Source organism: Camelus ferus, chromosome 6, assembly GCF_009834535.1.
Source record: "Camelus ferus isolate YT-003-E chromosome 6, BCGSAC_Cfer_1.0, whole genome shotgun sequence".
Classification (NCBI taxonomy): domain Eukaryota; kingdom Metazoa; phylum Chordata; class Mammalia; order Artiodactyla; family Camelidae; genus Camelus; species Camelus ferus.
Window position 1 is genome coordinate 22,783,638 of NC_045701.1, and position 25,212 is coordinate 22,808,849.

Consider the following 25,212-nt stretch of genomic DNA (forward strand, 5'->3'; position numbering starts at 1 on the left):
GTCACATGGCAAGTCATGTTTTAACTGCCACACTGTTTTTTCCAAATTGACTCTGTACCATTTTACATTCTCACCAGCAATGTATTAGGGTTCCAGTTTCTTTATATCCCCCCAACACTTGTTATTATCTTTTTCATCATAGCCATCCTAGTGATGGTATCTCACTGTGGTTTTAATTTGCATTTCCTCCTAAATAATAATGTTGAGCATCTCTTCATGTGCCTACTGGCCATTTTATGTCTGCTTTGGAGAAATGTCTATAGAAGTCTTTTGCCCATTTCTTAATTGGGTAGTCTTTATTGTCAGGTTGTAAGAGTTCTTTATATATTCTGGATACTAAAACCTTATCAGGTATGTGATTGCAAATATTTTCTCACATTCTTTGGGTTGCCTTTTAACTTTCTTGATAGTGCTCTTTGAAGCACAGAAGTTTTAAATTTTGATGAAATGAAAACTGACTTTATTATCATTTTTTCTTTCATGGACTGTGTTTTTGGTGTTGTATCTAGGAAATCTTTGCTTACCACAAGGTCATAAAGATTTTTTCCTGGTTTTTTTCCTAGTAGTTTTATAGTTTTAGCTCATATTTAGGACTATCATTCATATAGATAACTCCAACTACACTAGCACCATTTATTGAAGACTTATTTCTCCCACTAAACTGTCTTTCACCTTTGTCAAAATCAAATGACTATAAATGAAACTGTTTATTTCTGAACTCTCAATTCTGTTCCATTGATTCACAGTCCGTCCTTATGCCAGCACCACATTGTCTGGATTACTGTTGTTTACAGTAAGTTTTAAAATTGGGAAGACCGAGACCTCCAGTTTTGTTCTTTTTCTCCCCAACAACAGTTTGGCTATTCTGGGTTCTTAACATTTCTATACAAATTTTACAATCACCTTGTCAATTTCTGAAAAAAGCTTGGTGGAATTTCAATAGGCATGTGTTGAATTCGTAGATCAATCTGAGTGAGAATTACCATTTTAATAATATTCCATCTTCTAATACATGAATGTGGATTTATGTAAATCTTCAATTTTTCTCAGCAATTAGTTTTCAGTGTACAAGTCTTGAACTTCTGTTAAATTTATTACTAAGTATTATTTTTGATGCTACTGTGAATGGAATTATTTTCTTAATTTTTGAATTGTTCATTGCTAGTATGTGGAAATACCATGGATCTTTTGCATATTAAGATTGCATCCTACAACCTTGAACTAATTTAGTTCTGGTAGTTTTTTGTGTGTATAGCTTTCTAAGGATTTTCTATATACAGGATCATGTCATTGGTGAATAAAGATAGTTTTACATCTTCCATTCCAATCTGGATGCCTTTTATTTCATTTTCTTGCCTGACTGCACTGGCTACAACTTTCAGTACAATGTGAAATATAAGTGGTGAGAGTGGAAGTCTGTGCCTTATTTCCAATCTTAAGGAGAAAACAGATTTTTACCACCAAAATGATGCTAGCTGTAAGTTTTTTGTGGATGTTCCCTACATCTGATAAACGTTCTATCCACAATTTAGAGTGAGGCATTAGTCTCCAACTATTATGCTTGAATTGTCTACTTCATTCTTCAATTATATCAGTTTTTGTTTCATGTATTTGGGGCTCTATTAGGTGTGTATATAATTGTTATACTTTCCTGATGTATTGCCCTTTTAGTTATAAAATGTTCCTCTTTGCCTGTACTAATTTTTTTTGGACTTAAAGTCTATTTTGTCTGATATTAGTATGGCCACTTCAGCTCTCTTATGGTTACAGTTTGCATGCGGTATCTTTTTCCATCCTTTTACTTTCAACTAACTTGTGTCTTTGAATCTAAAGTCGTTCTCTGAAAGGCAGCATGGAGTTGGATCTTGTTTTTTATCCAGTCTGACAGCAACTCATAGATTTTTGACTAAAGAAGAATGCTTTTCTCTAAGGAAGGTTACTCTTTTGAAACACACATACAACATTGGGATATGGGGCAATAAGAGAAGAGACACCCTTCAGCCAGACTAACCCTAGCAATCAACAGTGACAGATGGAGCCATATTTCTCTCATCCAATCCAGTAACCTACCTCTCAGCCACAGCCAGCAGCCGTTCTGGCCTAAAGGTACCCTCGGTGTCAATGTACATGGCCTTTCCTTCACCTCCCCCTCGGTCAATGGGAAGCTAGAGAGAAAAAGAACAACGGAAATGACTGTACTTCTGATATAACTGACGAAACCCCTCATGATGGGCCTATAATTTCCCCACCCCCAATAAAGCCAAAGGAAAAAACATTTTAAAGTGACAATCAGAGGTAGTGAGGAGGCATTCCCTTTTGATGGAAATACAACTAGTAGGAAATATGAAGCTCACTGTGTCCCACATTTGAGGCTAGAGTCTGCCCAGAGTTGGACTGCTTGGAAAAATCGACCAAAGTAGGTGATAAAATTCCTTTTTTTTTTTAATTCTATGACTACACCAACATAAGACTGATTGATTCTCTTAAGACAACATGTATTAGGAAGATTTACCTTTAATAAGAAAGACTCTGATCTAATATCCAATTAATTTTAGCATATCTAGACCATGCTTACACCTCACTTTACTGAGCAGAGTTCATTCTTCAGGGTTACTAAAGGCAACTGACAGTACCCCAGGGGCATCCCTTGCACGTTTAAAGTATTAAAGAATAAAAAGGGTGTTTGCCCCAGTAGTACATACAGATGTTAAAAATAAACAAAAGTAGGAAAAGGAAAAATAATAGAAAGTAAGAGTTAAAAAAAAGGAAAGAAAATGGAGGAATGCCATGAAAACTGTCTCATGTGCTGCTCAGAGAAATTTCTGTTTTGGCTACTGATCCCACGCCAGGTACCCTTGAGTTATACAAATTTTAAATGAATGTCGCTAAAGGGTAGTTCCCACCTTTGAAGTCTACTTTGGAGTCTAATTCACCTATAAATTCTGAGGAAAACCTCTTAGGACAGTTTACATTAAGTGCCTGGTAGCAGCAAATTTTCGTCTTCTATTTCTGAGAAAAAATTTTTTTTCAAAATTATAAAAGTACTACACGCTTGTATTAAAAACTTCAAACCATGCAGAAATAAGTAGAGTAAAAATTGAAAGCTCTTCTTCACTCCCATCTCCCTTGAGTAATCAAGATTCCAGATCATTTTCCATTCATTTTTATATAGACACATTTTTTGTAATGGAGGTACCGGGGATTGTACCCCAGGACCTTTTGCATGCTGCTCTACCATTGAGCTATACCCTCTACAATACAAACACTTTTTATACATGTGATTCTGACACTATGTGACCCTGAGAATACTAATTCTGTTTCCTTTTCTGTAAAATGTAGATAAAACCTATCTATGGCACTGTTTTGAAGATTAGACAATTCATGTAAAGTGTTTAACACAGTGCCAGACATATAGAAAGTCCTTAGAAGACTTACGATATCCTCCATCTCTAGGGCACTGATTTTAGCATATACTCAATTACAGAAAGCTTTGTTAATTCAGAAAGGGGAAAAGGTTGGCAGATAATCTTTCCAATCACAGGAATCCATGGAAGGAGCAAAGGATACATATATAACAAAAGTGGGTCTTGGTTTGGAACCACTGGCCGAAAGGACAGAAAGCAGAAGCTGCCTTAGTTTGGGAGGAGAAAATCTTGATACTCAGGGGGCTAAGTCCCCAGGAATTAAGATGAATGAGATTCTCCCTTCTCTCATCTTTCTGGTATCTTTAGTGCAAACTTGAGAGAGAGCTTTTCTAGCTAAATAGACCTCACTGGGCAGAAGGGAGGCCTTGCGTGGTCGGGCAGGGCATTGGTAGACTGACGGTGGAGAAATGGACACAGTCCCAGCGTACTGTTGGGCCAGTCACAAGGGGATGGACTCCCTGCTCTGCACCCTATCACATTCTGTCTCCTCTACCTCACCCTTTTAGTGCCACCGCAGCCATCCTGTGTTACTGGGCTGGGGCACCACTAAGGTAGCTACTTTTAATAAACTGCTTTAGTACAAAAATTTAAGTCTTCTTCCTATTTTGTAGTGATGCAGGTTCTTGTGAACTCGCACCATTTCATAATGCTGTGGTGTAACTTCTTTGTACATTTATCCTTGACTATTTGAAAAGTTCTATGAGACATTATGTCAAGGGCATGTGCATTTAAAATTGGTACTTAAATCGTCTTCTCAGAATTTTTAAATTACTCTAGTACTTTAAACAAGCAAGGGCTGTTCATTTTTGTAACCTAAGTATGGCTCTCAACTTTACAGAACTTTGCTATTAGACAGAGATCTAATACATAATGGGGTTTAACTTCATTAAGTTAAGAAAATCTGAACAAATAAGAAATGATAATGTTTAGATTTAAACAGTAACCTAACATCCTCTCTATATCTCTGGTTCCAGCTCTTAGGCTGGTGACATATAATCCTTTCTATTATTAAAGAATTAGCATTCTTTTTCTCTGGAAAAAAATATCAAAAACCTAGTTATTTAGCCACTGTGAATGTTGTTATTTTTACAGAGAGGATATGTTTATTTGAGAATTTTGCTTCAGTTTACTGTTAACAGGCATTATCTGACTACTTAATAAACATTCCAAGGACAGGAGTCTGTACAACTTAAAAGCATCAGCGTGATATGCTGAGTTGCCATGGCAACTACAGATCCTGTGTAATCTACTCCAAATATTTATTCCACATGAATCTCTGTCAAAACAACATGGGGAAAACATTTCTATTTAAAAGAGTCACATATCATGTCAAATGACCCTTGTCAGGGTGATATTTTAAACAGTCCTATTTCGCTTTAGCTAACAATGTTCTAATGGTGCTCGGGCAATAAGCTATAGCTTCTATAGCTTACTATACTGCTCCTCATCTCAGTGCTTCCCTTCTTATCCTAAAAGTTCTCCTGGGCCCCTAACTCCTCCCTCCTCAGAGTAATTTATGAGATGAGCCAACATGGCTTAGGTCAACTTGATACTAGAATCCTAACTTGGCTGTCATATGGTACATTTTGGTATGCAATGAAAAGATCAGTAGAGGAATTGAGGAGAGAAACACAATTAAAATGACAAGTGAGAAAGGAAAATGTCGAGAAAAACAGGAGACCATCAAGCAAGACCTCTTGCTATTACACACACTTTTATTCATGAAGAACCAAATATTTTCCTATCTCAAGGAATGGTATCCACCACTTCAAGACAGAAGTGCTGACTGATGAAGGATGTATCTATAACAGAAAAAATGAGAGATTTTCCTGGGTGACTTGGGAAAATCACTCACTGCATTAGTCTCTGAAGATATATGTGTTTCACTAAAAGTGAACCCTACCTAAGACAGAGTCCTAACAAAATTCCTATTTTTTTAATGACACATACCATCTTTAACTACAGCACAGCATTATGTCAATAAAATAAACATTTTTTAAAGTGCTATTTAAATATAGAATAAATTATGAAGGATAGTTCATAATTTGTTTTATAAGGGAAAAAAACACAGAAGAGAACAATTTATATTTGATGTTGAAATTTATCAATGAGTTCTAAGAATGACTGTTACTTTGTTGGGAGGTTAAGAACTCATGCTGTATGGATAGGTACTAGGAAGCCCCCTCCGTCATGCTGATATAAGGAGGCAGATTTCCTTTCAGTTATTCTCTAACTCCATCAGTAAGTTGTGTCCGTGGGAGAAGTGAGTACAATCTATCTAGGTTAAAATACAAACAGTACCCAAGTGAACTATGGCTTGACTTACAATCTTTCGATTTTACCACGGTGGGAAAGTGATACGAATTCAGTAGAAACTGTACTTTGAATTTTGACTTTCGACCTTTTGCCAGACTAGTGATATGCTGTACAGTACTCCTGCGATGCTGGGCAGCAGCGGCGGGCCGCGGCTCCCGCATGGTCCCAAGGGCACACAACCCATACACTTCTAACCATTCTGTTTTTCACTGTCACACAATATGGTATTCAATAAATTACATGAGATAGTCAACACTTTCTTATAAAATAGGCTTTGTATTAGATGATTTTGGCCAATTGAAGGCTAACGTAGCTGTTCTGAGCATGTTTACAGTAGGCTAGGCCAAGCTACGATGCTCAGCAGGTTAAGTGTATTAAATGCATTTTTGACCTAAGATATTTTCAACTTGTGATGGGTTTATCAGGACGTTACCCCATCATATGTCAAGGAAGACCTAATACCATTTTCTTCAAAAGACCTAATACTATAATAAAGCCTCAAAAGACTATAACAAGAGTCAGCCCATGGGAACAGGCCAGGTTCCAGGGTAGTTTGTAGGCCAACAACTCACTTCCAGGATAAGCAGCATACCCTTAAAGCGAGGAAATGTTAGGACCCCACTCAAAGAGGAAAAAGGGCTCCCCAAAACACTGCTAGGAGGTGTAAAACAGAAAAGCTCATTCACTTACTCTTCTAGTGCTCTCTCACGGATCTCACAGATCTCTCTTTTTCAGAGATTCCAATATTACTTCTCTATACAGAGATACTAACAGAGATGTGGAGCTAAATACTGTTAGAAATTTTCACTTGGTTGTCTTATCACACCTCAAACTCACCATCTCCAATGTTGAACTCAACTTTCCATAAAAACTGTCTCCCTCTCCCAAATAGTTTTTAGAGTTTACCAAATTAATACATTGTTGAGCTGAGGGCTATTTTTTACTGTCAGTAGTTAAGTGCTCCCCTTCACATCTGCCTATACCCCTTCAGTGTTATTTTTGTTTACTCCTGATAGTTAATACTTATAATAATCACAAAAATCTGCTTAGCTTGTGCCTCTCCCTTCAGTTCATTCAACAAGTTGCTACTAGAATATTTCTAGAAATTTGGTTATGCTTCTCTTCAGTTGAAAAATATTGAATCACCCCCATTCTTTATAGAATCAAGTCTAAACTTCTTATACTGCAGTTAAGATCTTGTAAAATATGGTTTTCCTTTTAAAGGTTTATCTCCTACAACTTTCCCAAATATGACCTCTGAGCTAGGTAAATGGGTTTATTTTATTGTCTTCTCAATATGTTATGCCTCCCTGCCCTTCTCTTCATATCATTCCCTATAGTTAAATGCTCTTTAGTTTCTTTACCTGTTCACATGTAGCATTTTTCAGGAGCCTGTCCAATCTCTTTTTCCCATAAGGTATTCCACAATTACTCTGGAGTGAAGTAATCCTGTCTCTTCCTTAAACAGTTATGCTACTACCTCTATACCTTTTACTTGATTATAGTATATCAGGTATGTCTTAGGACATCTATTCTATCATCTCCACCATTCAAGTATTGACCAAGCACTGACTCAGGCACTAGCAACACAGCAGAGAACAAGCCAGTACAGGTACTACTTTTATGAAAGTTTTAAGAGCATGGGTTCTGAAGTCTGGTTTGATTCCTGTATCTATTACTTAAATGTGGTATGATCTTAGGCAATTATTTAACTTGCTGTGTCTGTTTCCAAGTCTGTCCATGAACAGGAGCATAAGTAAAGGAAGAAACATAAAAGGTCCAGGGAAAGTTTTTCCTAATGGAGGAGATACAGGCATGTTTGTATACCAACGAAGATAATCTAATAGAAAGGTAGAACAGAAAACAGAAGTAGAGCCCTTGAAAAGGTGGCAAGAACTGGTAACCAGCTGACACTGGTAGGATGGGCCCCTGAGAGGAAAGGAGACACTTTCTCTACTGTAAACCAAAATAAGAAAAGATGGGTATAAAGGTAGGTGGATTTACAGATTTGATGTGAAGAACAGATTAGGTCATTTGGCTGAAAGTGAGGGTTGAAGAGAAGCATGAAGGTTTGAGGAGAAAGGACAAAGTATGAGATAAGTGTCTTACTGAGTAGGAAAAGGTTGCCTAAATGGAGAAATTCAGTAGATCTGCCAAGTAGTATTGAATGTTAACCTAAAGTTTGTCATCTTGAATTTAAAGGGAAGACAATCAAAATTATGTTAGTATTTTTCTCCAGTATGATCAGCTATTTGGGACTAGGCACTGAAATAAATTCTAAGACTGGCATCTCTTTGGATGGGAGATGTAGGTCTGCAGGTATTTGTAAAGGAATGACTCTAATGAAGAATCATTTAATGATGAATCAAAATCTAGACTAATGAAGAGGGCAGGTGAAGCCTGGAGAAGCCTTGTAGATGGAAGAAAGTATGTGAAATTCAGAAAATATCTGAAAGTTTCTATGCTGTGGAAGTTCTACTGTAGGAGTCTACCTTCTAAGTAGCTATAGCATTCTTGAAGACAGAGAAAGTGCCCTTTTTTGTCCATGCTAACAGATGCTTGCTAATAGCAGGAATCAACTCACTCTTGCTGATCTGATTAGAGTCCCAGCAGCTCACCTGGCACGTTACAGCCAAAGTATGACAGATCTGGGTCTTCCCAGTTCGGAATTCTCCAAACATCTCTGTGATGGATCCAGTCTCAATTCCTCCTAAAAGAGCAGTGAGAAACACTTCTCAGCACAATACAAATGTTTAGAGATCATCACAGACATGTCCTAGGAGCTCATCAGAAAGATGTTTACATAATTTAGAAACCCAATTTCCAACAGTGATTACAATAAACTTTTTTATTTTGAAGTAATTCTACTCACAGAAAATCGCAAAGAAATGCACAGGAAGTTCTCATGATTTCATCCTGTCTCTAGTGTTACCATTTCACATAACTACAGTACAGTATCAGTATCAGAAAACTGACTTTGATACAATCCATAGAGCTTATTCAAATTTCTCCAGTTATATATGCACTCATTTGTGTGTAGTTCTCTGCAATCTGTCACATCTGTAGCTTCATGTAACTACCACCTCAATCAAGATGCAGAACTATACCATCACAAGTAAATAAGCAGTCATTTAAAAAAATTATAAATAATGTGTAATATTTACTAAATGTCTCTTGTATATCTGGCATTGTGCTATATATTTATATGTATCAACTCATTTAATTTCTTATAAGGTAAGAAGTCTGTCTGTCCTCATTATGAAGAAAACTGAGGCAACAGAACACAGTAAGAAATTTGCACCATGTAATACAGTCAGTAAGTGCTGGCAGGGGGAACAAGAAGGAGAGCAAATGCTCAAATTTGAGTATGATTCCTGAACCCACGCTAATATGCACCCCAAAAAAAGGAAAATTGAAAGATCAAATATTTAGGGAAGCAATAAGAACCAAATCTAACTCTACAAAAATTTCGGATAGCCATGCTTTCAAAAATTCAAAAACCTTACAGCTCTCCATAAAGTCCTGAAGATTAGTGTGTACTACCACGTATTGATACTAAATGTAGTGTTCAAACATGGAGTGTTTTAACCAGTCATCAGATTTTCTGCCTTGTGGTTGAGTAGGTTATAATTATTTCTTTAGGCAGAGGGAGCTTACTCTCTGAATATAACATTAAACAGATTAAATTATTTAACTGGCAGTATTTGATACTGCCAATTTTTGTATTCTGTAAGTCAAGTCCCAATGTGCAGTGGTCGGTCTTCTTCACTGTGAATATTCTGCTTTATTTCCTAACTCTATCTAATACATAAGCCCAACCCAAACATGTTTTGTTCAGCTGTGTTCTGTAGCCCAGGTGCTCTGCTAACTGCAGCTCACAGCACAGGATGCAGAGTGACTGCACCTTGAAGTAGTTTGTCAAGTTCTTTGGAGCCCGTAGTAATCTGTATGATCTCAGAACGTCTTTGGTGGAACTCAGTTGCAGTGGTGAAACCCATTGGAACTAATTTAGCTGCTTCAGTCTGGGGAAAAATAAGAAATGTTGGATCAACAAAATATGCTTAGTAAAACAAGAACCAGGCATACAGTGGAAAGAGATAACATCTAACAAAATTTCCAGAGTGATTTCTCTTTAAAAAGTTATCAAAATACTAGTAGTTCTAGTTCTAGGATTATTTTATCTGCCTGGAAACTAAGGGATAAACTAATTTAGAGACTCCATGAAGATTAATTCTTTAATCGCCAATTCAAGTAATACATTCGTGTAGTTAAAAATAAAGAAGTGTAGCAGACCAACACATAGGCACTTTGCCTGACAATACAGTACGAAGTCCAACAATATATTTAAACCTTCACTTCCTGTCCTATCAACCACAGACTGTATCTCTTAACTTTGTACTTTGTTAAATGAGGATATTTGTCCTTCGATCTTTGCTCTCTCCATGTCTACTTTTCCAACTCTGTCAGCTGTACATTTTCTTTTACACTGTCAAGGCTGAAAACATTTAATCCTATTTTGTAGTCACTGAGAAGTTATTAATGATCAGTCTATAGGTTGATTCCAAAATTTAAAAATATTTACAAATACACAGAAATTAAAGATTTTGCTCCAAAATAACCAATGAATCAAAGAAGAAATCACAAGGGAATTTAGAAAATTCATTGAGATGAATGAAAATGAAGACACAACATACCAAAACTTATGGGGTGCAGCAAAAGCAGTGCTTAAAAAGGGAAGTTTATAGCTGTAAATGCCTATATTAGAAAGATCTTAAATTGATAATCTAACCACTCACTTTAAGGTACTAGAAAAAGGGCAAACTAAACATAAAGCAAGCAGAAGGAAGGAAATAAGATTTGAGTGGAAACTAGTGAAACAGAGAATAGAAATACAAAAAGAAAATCAATGAAACCAGAAGTTGGTTCTTTGAAAAGAATCAATGAAATTGATTTTAAAAGACTCAAATTGCTAAAATCAGAAATGAATGAGGGAACTGACACAACTTTGTAAACTGACTATAACTCAACAAAATTAAATTTTAAAAAAATGAAAGTTCAAAAATTTTAATCAAAATTGTTGAGGAAAAAAACCAAACTCATAGAAGATGTTTTCCCTTCTTGTCGTTTTAACCCCTACATTTCCTAGTCTATGAACTCTTAAAGGAACAGATTATAACCAAAGTGAAATCTGAAGTAAAAACCATGCCAACTGCCTAATCTGGCAAAACTTGATTTCTGTTCTTTTACTTCCATAATAAGCTTGGTTTCATCTATCTTAAATCTGTAGGAGTTTTCACTGTCTGACAAGGAGTTTTTTTATGCCTGACAAGGCATAAGCAAAGGTCAGAATTTATTCAGTCACAAAAACTGATGCCCAGAAAGAAACAACAAATAGACTTTAGGGACACCTACTGGCTTAATAATATCATAATCTTTCAATGAGGTATTAGGTACTCAGAATTCTTATTTATTCAGTTAAGTCATCACTTCAACAAACATTGATTTATTTGAGTAATCCAATAAATGACAACTTCATACATCCATGGACGGCAACATCTTTACTCTAAGGGTTTAAATTAAGAATTACTTTTGATTTTTGAGCCCTGGTTAATACTATAAAGTAACAACCCTACCAGTGCTTAAAAATTCAAAGCTCTTAGCGTAATACCCAATAAAATAGAATCTACTGAGTTGTATATATATTAATACATGAGATATTAAAGAAGTAAACATCTCAGACATTGTCCATCTGACTAAGTTACATGGCAGAACTACATGCACTGAAGCTGTAGGATGCACTGTTGGGGGAAGATTCTTTAGCTTTTGGAGATTTTCAGAGAAAATTTCTGTGAAACTACTAGCAGTAATCAATGTAAACTATAAAAATATAATCTTATAGATTAAATACTTGCTTTATACCTCATAAAACTTCAAGAGTAAAGCTAATCAAACTGTGTGACTACATACAAGCATAATAATAATTGCACTTTGCTTTATTGTGCTTCAATGATACTGCATTTTTTACAAATTGAAGGTTTGTGGCAACCCTGCATCGAGCTTGTCTATTGGTGTCATTTTTCCAACAGCATTTGTCCACTTCATGTCTCTGTGTCACATTTTGGTAATTTCCACAATACTTCAAACTTTTTCATTATCATTACATTTGTTACTGTGATATGCAGTCTGTGGTCTTTGATGTTCCTACTGTAATTGTTTTGGGGTGTCTCAAACCACATCCATGTAAGCCTATGAACTTAATCAATAAATGTTGTGTGTGTTCTGACTGCTCCACCAATCAGCCATTCCCTCATCTCTCCCTGTCAGGCCTCCCTATTCCTTGAGACACAACAATACTGAAATCAGGCCAGTTAATCACTCTACAGTGGCCTCTAAGTGTTCAAGTGAAAGGAAGAGTTGCATGTCTCTCACTTTACATCAGAAACTAGAAATGATTAAGCATAGTGAGAAAGGCTTGTCAAAAGCTGAAACAGGCCAAAAGCTAGGTCTCTTCTGCCAAAATGTTAGCCAAATTATGAATGCTAAGGAAAAGTTCTTAAAGGAAATTAAAATTGCTACTCCAATGAACACACAATTGGTAAGAAAGCAAAACAGATTTTATTGCTGATACAGAGAAAATTTTAGTGGTTTGGGTAGAAGATCAAACAAGCCACAACATTTTCTTCAGCCAAAGACTAATCTACAGCAAAGCCCTAGTCTCTTCAATTCAGTGATGGCTGGGAGAGGTAAGGAAGCTGCAGAAGAAAAGTATGAAGCTGGCAGAGGTTGGTTCATGAGATTTAAGGAAAGAAGCCATGTCCATTACATAAAAGTGCTGTAAGGTGAAGCAGGAAGTGCTGATGTAGAAGCTGCAGCAAGTTATCCTGAAGATCTAGCTCAGATAATGAGTGACAGTGCTACACTAAACGATAGATTTTCAGTGTGGACAAAACAGTCTCATATTGGAAGAAGAATGCCATCTAGGACTTTCACAATGCCTGGCTTCAAAGTTTCAAAAGCTGACTTTCTTTTGAGGGGCCAAGGCAGCTGGTGACTTTAAGCTGAAGCTAGCGTTCATTTACCATTCTGAAAATCCTACAGCCCTTGAGAATTACACTAAATCTATTCTGCTTGTGCTCTATAAATGCAACAACAAAGCCTGGATGACAACACATCTGTTTACAACATGGTTTACTGAATATTTTGAGCCCGCTGTTGAGACCTGATGCTCAGAAAAAATGATTCCTTTCAAAATAATACGCTCATTGACAATGCACCTGGTCACCCAAGAGTGATGGATATGTACAATGAGATTTAACATTGTTTTCATGCCTGCTAACACAACAGCCATTCTGTACCCCATGGATCAAGGAGTAATTTCACCTTTCAAATCTCATTATTTAAAAAATACATCTTGTAAGGCTATAGTTGCCATAGATAGTGACTCCTCTGATGGATCTGGGCAGTCAGTTGAAAACCTTTGGAAAGATTTCACCATTCTAGATGCCATTAAGAACATTCATGGTTCATAGGAAGAGGTCAAAATATCATCAACAAGAGTCTAAATTAGGCTGATTCCCACCCTCATGGTTCAAGACTTCAGTGGAGAAAATAAATACAGATATGATGGAAATAGCAAGAGAACTAGAAGTGGAGCCTGAAGGTGTGGATGAACTGCTGCAATGTCATGATAAAACTTTCATGAATGAGAAGTTGCTTCTTATGGATAAGGCAAAGAGTAACTTCTTGAGATGGAATCTACTCCTGGTGAAGATGCTATTAAGACTGGTGAAATGACAACAAAAGATTTAAAAATATAACACAAACTTAGCTGATAAAGCAGTGGCAGGGTTTGAGAGGACTGACACCAATTTTGAAAAAATTTCTACTGTAGGTAAAATGCTATCAAATGACATTGCATATTGCAGAGAAATCGTTCATAAAAGGAAGAGTCAATCGATGTGGCAAACTTCATTGCTGTCTTATTTTGAGAAGTAGCTGCAGGCACACCAACCCTAACCACCACCACCACCCAGATCAGTCAGTAGCCATCAGAATCAAGGCAAAACCCTCCACCAGCAAAGATTTCGATGTGCTGAAGGCTCACATGATGATTAGTATTTTTTAGCAATGAAGTATTTTTAAAGTTTGTACATTGTTTTTTTAGACATAATGCTATTGTATACTTAACAGACTACAGAATAGTGTGAACATAAATTTTACATGCACTGGGAAACCAAACAATTTGTTTGACACACTTTATTGCAATATTTGCTTTACTGTGGTAGCCTGGACTAAACTCCCAATTATCCCCAAGGTATGCCTGTAAGCACCAAAGGATAAGTGCATAAAATAAAGTTAATCATGGGGTAATATGAGTGCTAAAGAAATAAATGAAACAAGAAAAATGAATTTGCAGCTGTAAGACACTGGAGGGAAATAAGAAAGGATCACAGTGTATCAGGATGAAAATAATAGGATTCTAGCCTTTGTTTTGGCATCATTTGCATAACTTTGGATAAACAATTGAACCACTGTGCCTAAGTTTCCGCACCTGTAAGACAGAGATAATACTGGCCCTACCTATCTTTCTCAGTGTCATTATGAAGGCTAAGTGAGAATACTGTGTATATGAAACAGATGAGATTTCAAAGTTAAAGTACTATATGATATAAGGGGTTATTAAGCTACTAGGTCATTTTTGGTAAGCCAGTAAAATCACTTTTATGTCATTATTAAGGTTAAAAAAACTAAGCATACAATCTGAATTGCCATTTTCTTATTATTAAAGAGTCTTGCTTATGACTAGTTGACTAACAGATTATACACATTGAGAGCCTAATTAATATGACTTCAGTATTCAACGAATAAAAACAGCTTTTCTATTTAAAGTAATACATGTTTATCACAGAAAATGTAGAAACTTCAGAAAATTGGGGCAAAAATAAAAACTGCTCATATTCTTACCATCCAGAAACAATGTTAATTTTAGTGTATATATCCCCAATGTTTGTTGTTATAATACATTAATATGCACATTTTTAAAAACAAAACATATAGGTGCACAAACATGTTTTGCTGAACTTTCTTATATCAGGAACATTTTCCTATGTCAGTGAATATTCTTTGAACCTGTTTTTAGTGGCTGCATACTAATGAGTATATTTCTAAGGCATGAGATCACAATATCTAGAAAGATAAGGTACAGACCACTCACTACTGGTGAGAGTGCAAACTGGCAGTCAGTTTGGCAGTATTTATGTCATACCCCATGATATCTCAATTTCCTAGAAAAAAATCCCAATTTATGCAAGGAGGCACATACAAAGATAATTAACTGGTAATGCAGTCACCTCTGGAAAGGGGAATAGGATGACAAAACGAGCGATGAGAGGAGGCCGCTGACTTTCACTGTACAGCCTTTTGTACTATTCCCACTACTGCCTCCCTTGGTCACATAAGCAGTACTTACCAGAATTTTATCAGCTTTGGCTTCACTAATCCCCTTAATATTTATTAGCTCCTTCTTGGGTGCATAGGCAACAGCCTCCACAGTATGGAATCCAGCTTCTTCCAATTTCTTCACATCATTGGCATTTATGCCACATTGCTACAAGTGAAGAAAACCAAGGATAGACTTAAGATTTGGTTTGCTCATCTGTGTAATGTCGGTATTTGTCCTACCTATTTCACAGAGCTGTTTTTTGATATTACATACAAAAGCTTTGAAAACTATGCCCTACATATGAGGTATTAAATATCAATTCATCAGTCTTTTCACTGTCAAAACCGGTAGTTTAAAGCTAGCACTATGTATATTAAAATAGATTCTTATCATGAATTGGATTAAACCTGTAACTCTCAGCCTTTTATGAATGGGACTCTAAATGAACTTTGAGACCCTGGCCACTTTAAACCAGTGTGTCCCAATGTTTATCACACCAAGCACACATACAAAAATGGTGTTTTTTACACTAAGCTGAGTGAACAGTTAAGACTGCCCCAGAGCCAAAGGGAGCATATCTTACCATAATAGTAACCTTTTGTAGCACAATGACTGGAAAGCTCTGCTTAACAACTGATATTAAAAATGGGGAAAACTACTTTTGGTCAGGGACTTACCTACCACTTCTCAAAAACCAACCACCCAAGGCATCTCTTTCTCCCTATATACAAAGTCAATTTTGGTTTTATTAGCCACCAAAACCATGACTTCTAGGAAATACTGAGTTATTGGGGGGATGTGTATGTATTTGGGGACCAGGGAAGGTTTTGAGAGGGAGAGAATAGTACCTGCCCATAGAAACCAGGTCGTTATTAACATTTAAGCAATAAGCAGTCAACATGTGTAGGTATAAGGATACTCACTGAAGCCAAAATTCATGACTCTGAACTCTCCAATGTTTATTGCAAACTCGTTTAAGTAACTTCTAGAGTCTTGAAGCTTAGCTGGGGATGGGGGGAATATGCATAAAGAGACAGAAGAAAGAAGGCTTTCTCAGCATTCTCTCCTGCTTCTTTCAGCCCAAGTCAGCTGCACTCACCCTGGGGCCTCCGTACAACAGCAGAAGTAGTGCAAGGCCCCAGCTCTGGTGCTTGATACTCCTGTGTAGAGTCTTGAACTGGAGCTTGGCTCTTACCCTTAACAACCCCAAGCTCCTCTCTCTGCCTATGACAGCTGTCTTCCTAGTATCTTCAGCACAGATCCAGGTCAATGCAGGGACATTGTTCCTCTCCCCTTCCTGCAGAGCTGGCCTAGGCCACTGTAATTCCCTGGACAGTAATTTCATACTTAGTACAAAAAGCAGAGACTCTACCGTGGGATCCTAGGGCTTCTTAGTTTCTGACCACCCAACGAAAAATGATAAAGAAGGAGGAGAATTCTTGACAAAAGAAGAAATCTGGCTAGACATGTCTAGCAGCTGTCTTAAGCTTTTCCACAGACTCCTTGACTATCCTCCGGAAAACTCTAATTTGGATTTCAACCTTAGGTAGTAAACCAGTGATTTATGTAAAGGCAGTAATTTCTCCCAATAGGCAGAACAATCTCGTCCAGTATTATAATTCTAAAAATAGCAACCAAGCATATACCTCTAATCGTGAAATAGGTTGTGGGCCAAAGCTCTCTTCTTCCACTGAAGTATCTGCATTTGCTTCAAGCTGCATCTGCATAGCCATAACTCAGTGTTCAATACTGAAAGAAACAGATGGCCATCAGGAAGAACATTAGGAAAAGTAAAGAGCTGCAAAAATAGTTTTACAATAAATCTCTTGAAGAATTACTTGCTAGGCTTTTGGTCTAATCAATGACCTAGCCATGGCAGGAAAAGAACACATCTCTTACCAGCTTTCCCTTCCACCTAGATAGTTGTATCAAGAAGACTTTAGGAAGAGCCAAGACTATTCTGCTTCTTAAAGACGAACAACAGCTTAATTAAATCAACTATGCCCCCCACCCCGTTCCCCTGCTTCATATTCCTTACAGATAGAGGCCAAGTCTTATTAATTTGTATATATCCCATGATACATTATAAATATTAGGTTTTTGGTAAATATTTGGCAAGTGAATGCAGACTTTCCAGTACTCTACTTTAAAAAAAAAATTGATGAAAGATTAAACTTTCGGTTCCATTGCTCCCTTCCAGCAAGCAGGGTATGGGGGTGGTGGGACAGGACTGAAATGAAGGTACAGAATAACTGCCACAAGCCTCCATCTCAGATAGAGAAACAATGGACTGAGATGAGAGAAGTACTTCCCACCTTAGGCAAGGATCATAGCCTGTAGTCTTGATGGCCACAAGAATGGACTTAAATCACAACAAAACAATCTAGATAATTTAACAATCAAGATAAATTTAACTCAAAAGATAACAGGTTAAGAAATCTCCATTCTTCCAAGACTTGACAGAAGATGGCCATTTGTTCTTGATTGGATCAGGCACAGCTGTCTTAGATGGCAGGTTTAGCATGTGAGTTTATGATAATTTCAAATATCAGAATTACCTGAATGCAACTTGAATTTAAATATCTCCCTTCATAATTTATGAAAAAGGTGGCTTGAACTGTAACCATAAAGCATTAACCAAAAAGGAAAAGACTGAAAAACTGGACTATATTTAAATTTAGAACTTCTATCCATCAAAAGACATCACTGTGAGAATGGAGTCAAGTGATAGTTGAAAGGGAGAACATATTTACTGCAAATATAAAAAATATAAGGGCTGATAACCAACCTATACAAAGAATTCCTTCAAACCAGCAAGACAACCCAATAGGAAAATAGGCAAGAGATGTGAACAAGCACTTCACAATAGAAGATACCCAAATGGCTAATAAACATCAACAAATGCTCAACTTCATTAATAATCAGAAAAATTAAAATTAAAACCACAAGATAACAGCTAAAATGAAAAGACTGAAAATAATAAGTATTAGAAAATGTATGGAACAACTAAACACTCATTCACCCATGGTTTGAGTGTAAATTGGACAACTTTAAAAAACTGGTATTAAATATGTAAGATGAAGATAAACAAACGCTATGACCCAGGAATTTCACTACTCTGTACTATTAACCAGCTGAAAACAATACACCTGTGCACCAAAAGGTATGCAGGAATGTTCTCAGTAGCCTTTCTCATAAAAGCTAAAAACTAGAACACAGATACCCACTATGGGTAAAATGAGCAAGGCATACAATATCACAATGAGAAAGAACTACTGCTATATGTAAAGACATGTATGAATCTACAGACAAAATGCTGAGCAAAGCCACACTCAAAAATATACAGTATTACTTATATCCAACTAAAAAACGCATAAAATTAGTCAACGTGTTAGTAGTTAATACAGTGGTTACCTCTGGGGAGACAAGGGGAGGGTATTAGACAAGGGGGCACAAGGGAGGCTTCTGGGGTGCTGACAGCATTCTATTTCTTGACCTGAGTGGTGATTACACAGGCATATTCGTTTTGTAATACTTCATGGAGCTGTATACACTTTTGGGCTTTAAATTGAAATAAAGTCGATTTACAAATGTTCTGTTAGTCTCTGGTGTAATGTATATACACTTTCGATCTGTACACTTTTCTATATGCATATTACGCTTCATTTTAGGAGTTTAAGAAAAAACAACAAACCTCACTACAGATCATTCCCTAGGCATCACGTGAACGGTCTTCCGCAGGAGAAAACGCAAACATCTTTTCCGCAACCGAAGGTTAGCACTTTTTGTAAACAAAATTTTGTGCAATGAAGAGGGGACAGACCAGAAATCCGGAAACCATGGCTCTGGCTTAACAGCTGTGACTTTAAGTCACTACACTTCTCTGGATATTGGCTTCTTCGTCCACGCCCATAAAGTGGATATCCTCTAAGGGTCCTCCCAGCTCTCAAGACGAGGGTGTTCTTTTGTTTTCGCCACAATGAGCTCCGAGAGTCGGACGGGCCCGGGCACATCCCTGCTCCGCCCTTCATTTCCGAGTTTCTTACGGGGTCCGGAGGGGCCCAGAAGCCGGCTGCGGGAGCTGGGGCTAGGGTCCCGGTGCGGCTCACGCGGAGACTAACCCCGCGGTGGGAAGGGGCCCGGTCTGCGCCTCACTCACCTCGGCCTGCAGCACTACTCGCTCCGGCGGGCTACGCGCTCCGACTTCCGTTCGCTGGACCGGCGCGCGCCCGACCCCGCTCGGACGGCAGACCTCCTCTCCTGCGCCCCACTTCTCCACTCCCTTGCTCCGGCCTTCTGCACAAAACCTGGACAAGCCTCAGCTCCCAAGTACGCTCCTGCAAAGCAACTCACCTCTCCTCAGGCCTGGGCTCCGGAGGCAGCGCGCGCTCTGCCTTGCAGCTTTCGGAAATCCCGCCAAATCCTATTGGGCAGGGCCACGCCCGCGTCGACGTACGTCTCCCCGCCCCTCTCGGATCCGCCTTCCACCCACTTCGGCCTCCACTCGTAAGACCAAGAAATGGGCCCAAGGAGCTTGACCTTGCAGAATATATGGAATGTCCTCTTCTTTTAACCCCTTCGGACTAATTCAAAATTTGGAAGCTGCCGCCTCCTTCCCTTTGCTAGACCGAGGACTACAACTCCCAAGCGGAAATGGGTCGGCCCCGAGACTACACCTCCCAGTATGCACCGCGAGCAGACGCCGCGGCTTTCGCTCCTCAGCACCTGTGGGAAATAGCCAGGCCCTGGAGAGCTCTTCTTGATTTGTTTCTTAAGTCAGCTGGGGCATTTGGCCTGTCAGGTTGCTCTGATCCTCCTACTGAATCTAATTCCGAAGCCAGACGCTTTCTAGGCCCTTGTAGGTGGCGGATCTGAGGGAGCTTGAGTAGACGGATGAAACTGGAAAATAGAGCTAGTAGAGGAGAGAAAGGACTGAAATATTTGTGGGACTTTCCTGGAGATTTGCCGACTCTAGAGGGAGGAGACATTGATTTTGAGAATGCAAATTTTATCCTGGTTTACTGGAATGTTGATTCCAGTTTTAAAGGGTGAGTAGGGTTTCCTGGGAGAAGAGGAGATGGAAGACATAAGCAGATAGAGCCGTATGGGTATGGAAATTAATGATGTGATTAAGAAATAGTATTGTCTAATGATGGAGGAGAAATGTGTCTTAAGAGGTCTTGAGACTGTTAAGTTACCTTTTGTTCAGGCTATGAAGAGGCTTAAGACCATTATGGAGCTTTGGCCTTTATTCTTTAATGGGGAAATCATCGAAAGTTTTGAAGCTGAGGAGTCATATGGTTAGATCTATTTTTTGTTCCCCACTGAGACAGGAAGGCCATTCAAGGAATGATACAGCAATTAACATCAAAATGGTGGAAAATTCAACCCCCAGTAGGCCTTGAGGCTCAAGATGGTGGGAGATTTGACTATACGCCCATTGTAATATATTAGCATGGTGAATAACATGCCCACAGGTGCCATGACAGTCCCAAGGCTAGCCACAAAAGGTCAAAGAGTGGGGAATGGCCAACTTTCTGGGAATCCCAGCCCTTTCCCCAGGCTAGTTAGACTGGGTCTTCCACTTAATAGCTTATGAAGCCACCAAGCCTATAAAAACTGGCAACACGATTCCTCACGGCTGCTGCCCTCTCTCTCTCCTCCTTCGGAAATGGCCCACGCTCTGTCTATGGAGTATGTACCTACTTTTACTCTAATCTGAGCACTGAACCCCCACGCCTCATGGCCTTTCTCTTGCCTTTCCATGTATCTCTCTAAATAAATCTATCTTTACTCAACTGTGGCTCGCTCTTAATTCTTTCCTGCGTGAAGTCAAGGACCCACACTTGATGGGGCATGTCCCAGGGGCTCAACCAAAGCCTGGGACACGGCCCTCTCATGCCCCACCTCCGTTTTTCCTGCATCACCACTACTACTTTATATTTGTGGAGTGCTTTAAACTTCGTAAAGTTTTTATTTAATCCTCACACTGTTATCTTGTGGCATTGGAGGACAGATTTCAGGAGAATGAGAGTAAAGGCAACAAAAAACTGTTAGGAAGCTTTTGCAATATTTCAGGCAAGAGATGAAGGCTTGAGTTAGGGCAATGACAGAGAACAGATTCAGGAAGCATTCTGGAGGTAGAGTCAACCTAACTTAGTGATTATAGATGGTACCTGATGCTAATAGTGAACTGCCTTCCATACCAAAGATACACACTTTTATCTCCCATTCTTCACATACTCTCCTTGGAACATCTGCAAACCCACAGCCCCTCTTAGCTAAGTGAAGATACGCGACTTTGACCTTTTATTAAAATGAAATTCCTGTGGCTGTGTAGGTATTAAACCAGAGAAACCGATCTGCAGAAAAGTTTAAGAAATTGAGAGACTAAGAAGTTGGGAAAGGGTATGAGACAGAAACAGTTTTGAATTCTGGCTTCTTTCCATAACCCCTTTCCAATTTCTGATGGGCCCAGCAACACTTGCTCTTGAGGTCTACAAGGTATCCCATGTTCCAATAATCTCCCATTTTTTTCTGCTTAAACAAATGTAAGTAGCTTTATGTTCCTTTCCTCGAAGACAACCCACTAACAAATTGGAAATGAGACAAAATAGATTTCTCTCTAACATTTAAATTAGCAATCCATAAGAATATTCATAAATGTATAATTTAAAAGTTTTGAATATATCCTAAGTTACAATCTAAGTGACCTGTCTGAAATCTTAAGGCGGCAACTTCTAATAAAACTTAATCAGCAGAAATCTGATCATTTGTCTCAAGAAAAAAAGTGATCTCATCGGCATAGTCAGCCTGGGACAGAGAAGGGAATACACCATGTCATGTCCAAGTGATCTAGTTGAGTAGTACAAGGATGATTCATTATTAGGAATCAGTTATTATAATTGACTATATTAACAGGTGAAGGAGAAAAACCATATGGTTAATTTCATCATTTTGAAAAAACACCTGTTGAGGAGGAAGAAATTTTCCTCTGTCCTTCTAGGTTCTTCTGGCTGGTCTAAGAATGAAATTAATATGAGACAAATTAACAGCAGCATGTAAAACAATGAAGCTAGAACACTCCCTTACACCATATACAAAAATCAACTCAAAATGGATTAAAGACTTAAACATAAGACAAGATACAATAAACCTCCTAGAGGGAAACATAGGCAAAACATTATCTGACATACATTTCAAAAATTTTCTCCTAGAAGAAATAAAAGCAAGAATAAACAAGTGGGACCTAATGAAACTTACAAGCTTCTGCACAGCAAAGGAAACCAGAAGTAAAACAAGAAGAAAACCTACGGGAATGGGAGAAAATTTTTGCAAGTGAAACCGACAAAGGCTTGATCTCCAGAATATATAAGCAGCTCATATGACTCAATAAGAAAAAAATAAACAACCCAATCCAAAAATGGGCAGAAGACCTAAACAAGCAATTCTCCAAGGAAGACATACAAATGATCAAAAAGCACATGAAAAAATGCTCAATATCACTAATTATCAGAGAAATGCAAATCAAAACTACAATGAGGTATCACCTCACACCAGTCAGAATGGCCGTCATTCAAAAATCCACAAATGACAAATGCTGGAGAGGCTGTGGAGAAAGGGGAACCCTCCTACACTGCTGGTGGGAATGCAGTTTGGTGCAGCCACTATGGAAAACAGTGTGGAGATTCCTCAAAAGACTAGGAATAGACTTACCATATGACCCAGGAATCCCACTCCTGGGCTTGTATCCAGAAAGAAATCTACTTCAGGATGACACCTGCACCCCAATGTTCATAGAAGCACTATTTACAATAGCCAAAACATGGAAACAGCCTAAATGTCCATCAACAGGTGACTGGATAAAGAAGATATGGTATATTTATACAATGGAATACTACTCAGCCATAAAAACCGACAACATAATGCCATTAGCAGCAACATGGATGCTCCTGGAGAATGTCATTCTAAGTGAAGTAAGCCAGAAAGAGAAAGAAAAATACCATATGAGATCGCTCATATGTGGAATCTAAAAAACAAAAACAAAAACAAACAAACAAACAAAAACAAAGCATCAATACAGGACAGAAATAGACTCACAGACAGAGAATACAGACTTGTGGTTACCAGGGGGGTGGAGGGTGGGAAGGGATAGACTGGGATTTCAAAATTGTAGAATAGATAAACAAGATTACACTGTATAGCACAGGGAAATATACACAAAATGTTATGATAACTCACAGAGAAAAAAATGTGACAATGAGTGTGTATATGTCCATGAATGACTGAAAAATTGTGCTGAACACTGGAATTTGACACAACATTGTAAAATGATTATAAATCAATAAAAAATGTTAAAAAATATGAGACAAATTAACAGAAGAAAATCAAACAAAAATTTAATAACACATATACATGATAGAAACCTAGGAAACCTGAGTAACTCCCCAAAATAGCAGAAAACTTCACCTTAAATACCATCTATAGCTAAAGACAGAAGACGACGTTGTGGGTAGTGGTTTAGGACTTCAAAGGGGAGAAAGACAATTCATAAGGAGATGGAAAAGCAAACATTTGGTAAATAAATGTTTGCTGGCCCATGCAGAGACAATAGGACACATAGTGTGGATTCATGATAGCTCTATTCTGCGCATAAGCTCTCTAAGTTTTCTTTAGGCAATAAGGGAAAGGTCAGAGTTACTTCCTGAGTCTTTCAGGCCTTGTTTTCAGTTCAAAATAATCCACAAACCAAAGAGACATTTTTGGCGTGGCAAGTTTTTCTCCCCTACATATCCAATAAAATTCAACATAAATTCCTGATTAAAGGGGAAAAAAGAGAAAAAGAAATTAGGTATTTGCTTAACACTATCAATAAAATGTATATTTGGATAGATAGTCCAAGCAAGCTGCCATCACCTGTTTTCTAGCAAAATATTAGAAACACCTTCATTAAAATCAAGAACATAATTGTCTACTGCTACTGTTATTTACTATTATGCAGAAAGGGCTGCTAAGTATAATAACAAAAGAATGAAATCATAAAATATAAAAAACAAATAATAAAAGATAACAAATGTTGGAAAAGATTTACAGATATGATTATATACCTGGATAGTTTAAGGGACAATAAGAGAGTACATTAGTGTAACTAATTACAAAATATAAAAAGATTAGGGCTTTATTGAGTGCTAACATTAAGTAACTAGATAATGTAATAGAAAAAAAAAAAGAACCCATTCACAGGAAAAAAAAAGATCCATAAATGTCTAGGAATAAACTTTCAGAAATGTTCATGGAAAAATCTCTAAAACTGATTTCCCAGAAGAGCTCAATATTATAAAGTTGAAAATTCTCCAGAATCAATGAATTCCCAATAGAAATCCCAATGGGATTTGTGGCAAACACTGTTAGTTGCCCACCCAACAGTCATTGCCCTTTATGGCTAAGAGAACCTAGTATGTGGAAGGATAATCACTAGTAAAATTTTGAATGACTTTGCCTTCATCTGTATTTTGTGTATGGTTTGAAATTTTGGTACAAATTTGTTTTGACTCTATGATGATAATTTAAAAATTGTAACAAAATATAAAATGTCTTGGAATAAATTTAATGAAAAAAGTACACATTAAAAGAAACTTTAAGGCATTAAAGAAGGACACAAAACAGAAAAGAATACTATCTGCTTGTAATGGGGGACTCAACATCTTAAAGAAAGCACAATTCTCCATTAGTTCATCTTTAAATTTAATATAACATGATCTCAGAAAAAAATGCCAACAAGATTTTTTTGGAACTGAACAAGCTAGTTTTCACCTTTATATAGTAAAGTAAAACACAAGAAAAGCAAGGAAAATCCTGAAATAAAAGGGCCTGAACCCACCAGCTATTAAAACAAATTACAAAACTACAATAATTAAAATGTACTTGTACAAAAAGGGTGGGTCAGTGGAACAGAAAAGTTATCTCAATATCAGTTTTCTGTTGCTGCTGGTAACAAATTACCACCAATTTAGTGGCTTAAAACAACAA

At 37.7% G+C, this 25,212-nt stretch overlaps 1 protein-coding gene across 2 annotated transcripts in view; it reads right to left on the bottom strand.

The window, feature by feature from the left end:
- RAD51 (RAD51 recombinase) overlaps positions 1–19,887 on the bottom strand; it is a 28,306-nt gene extending 8,419 nt beyond the window's left edge. The window contains exons 1-6 of one of the 2 annotated variants that reach the window (XM_014552276.2): positions 19,537–19,887; positions 16,830–16,932; positions 15,211–15,348; positions 9,646–9,763; positions 8,360–8,451; positions 2,071–2,165 (exon numbers count right to left, since the gene is read on the bottom strand). In XM_014552276.2, coding sequence (XP_014407762.1) covers positions 2,071–2,165; positions 8,360–8,451; positions 9,646–9,763; positions 15,211–15,348; positions 16,830–16,916 — 530 coding nt within the window. In that variant the 5' untranslated portion in view covers positions 16,917–16,932; positions 19,537–19,887. Of the gene's footprint in view, positions 1–2,070; positions 2,166–8,359; positions 8,452–9,645; positions 9,764–15,210; positions 15,349–16,829; positions 16,933–19,342 lie in introns of both variants that reach the window. The other variant, XM_006176615.3, reaches the window with a different exon arrangement.
- Between the last annotated feature and the right edge of the window lie 5,325 nt (positions 19,888–25,212).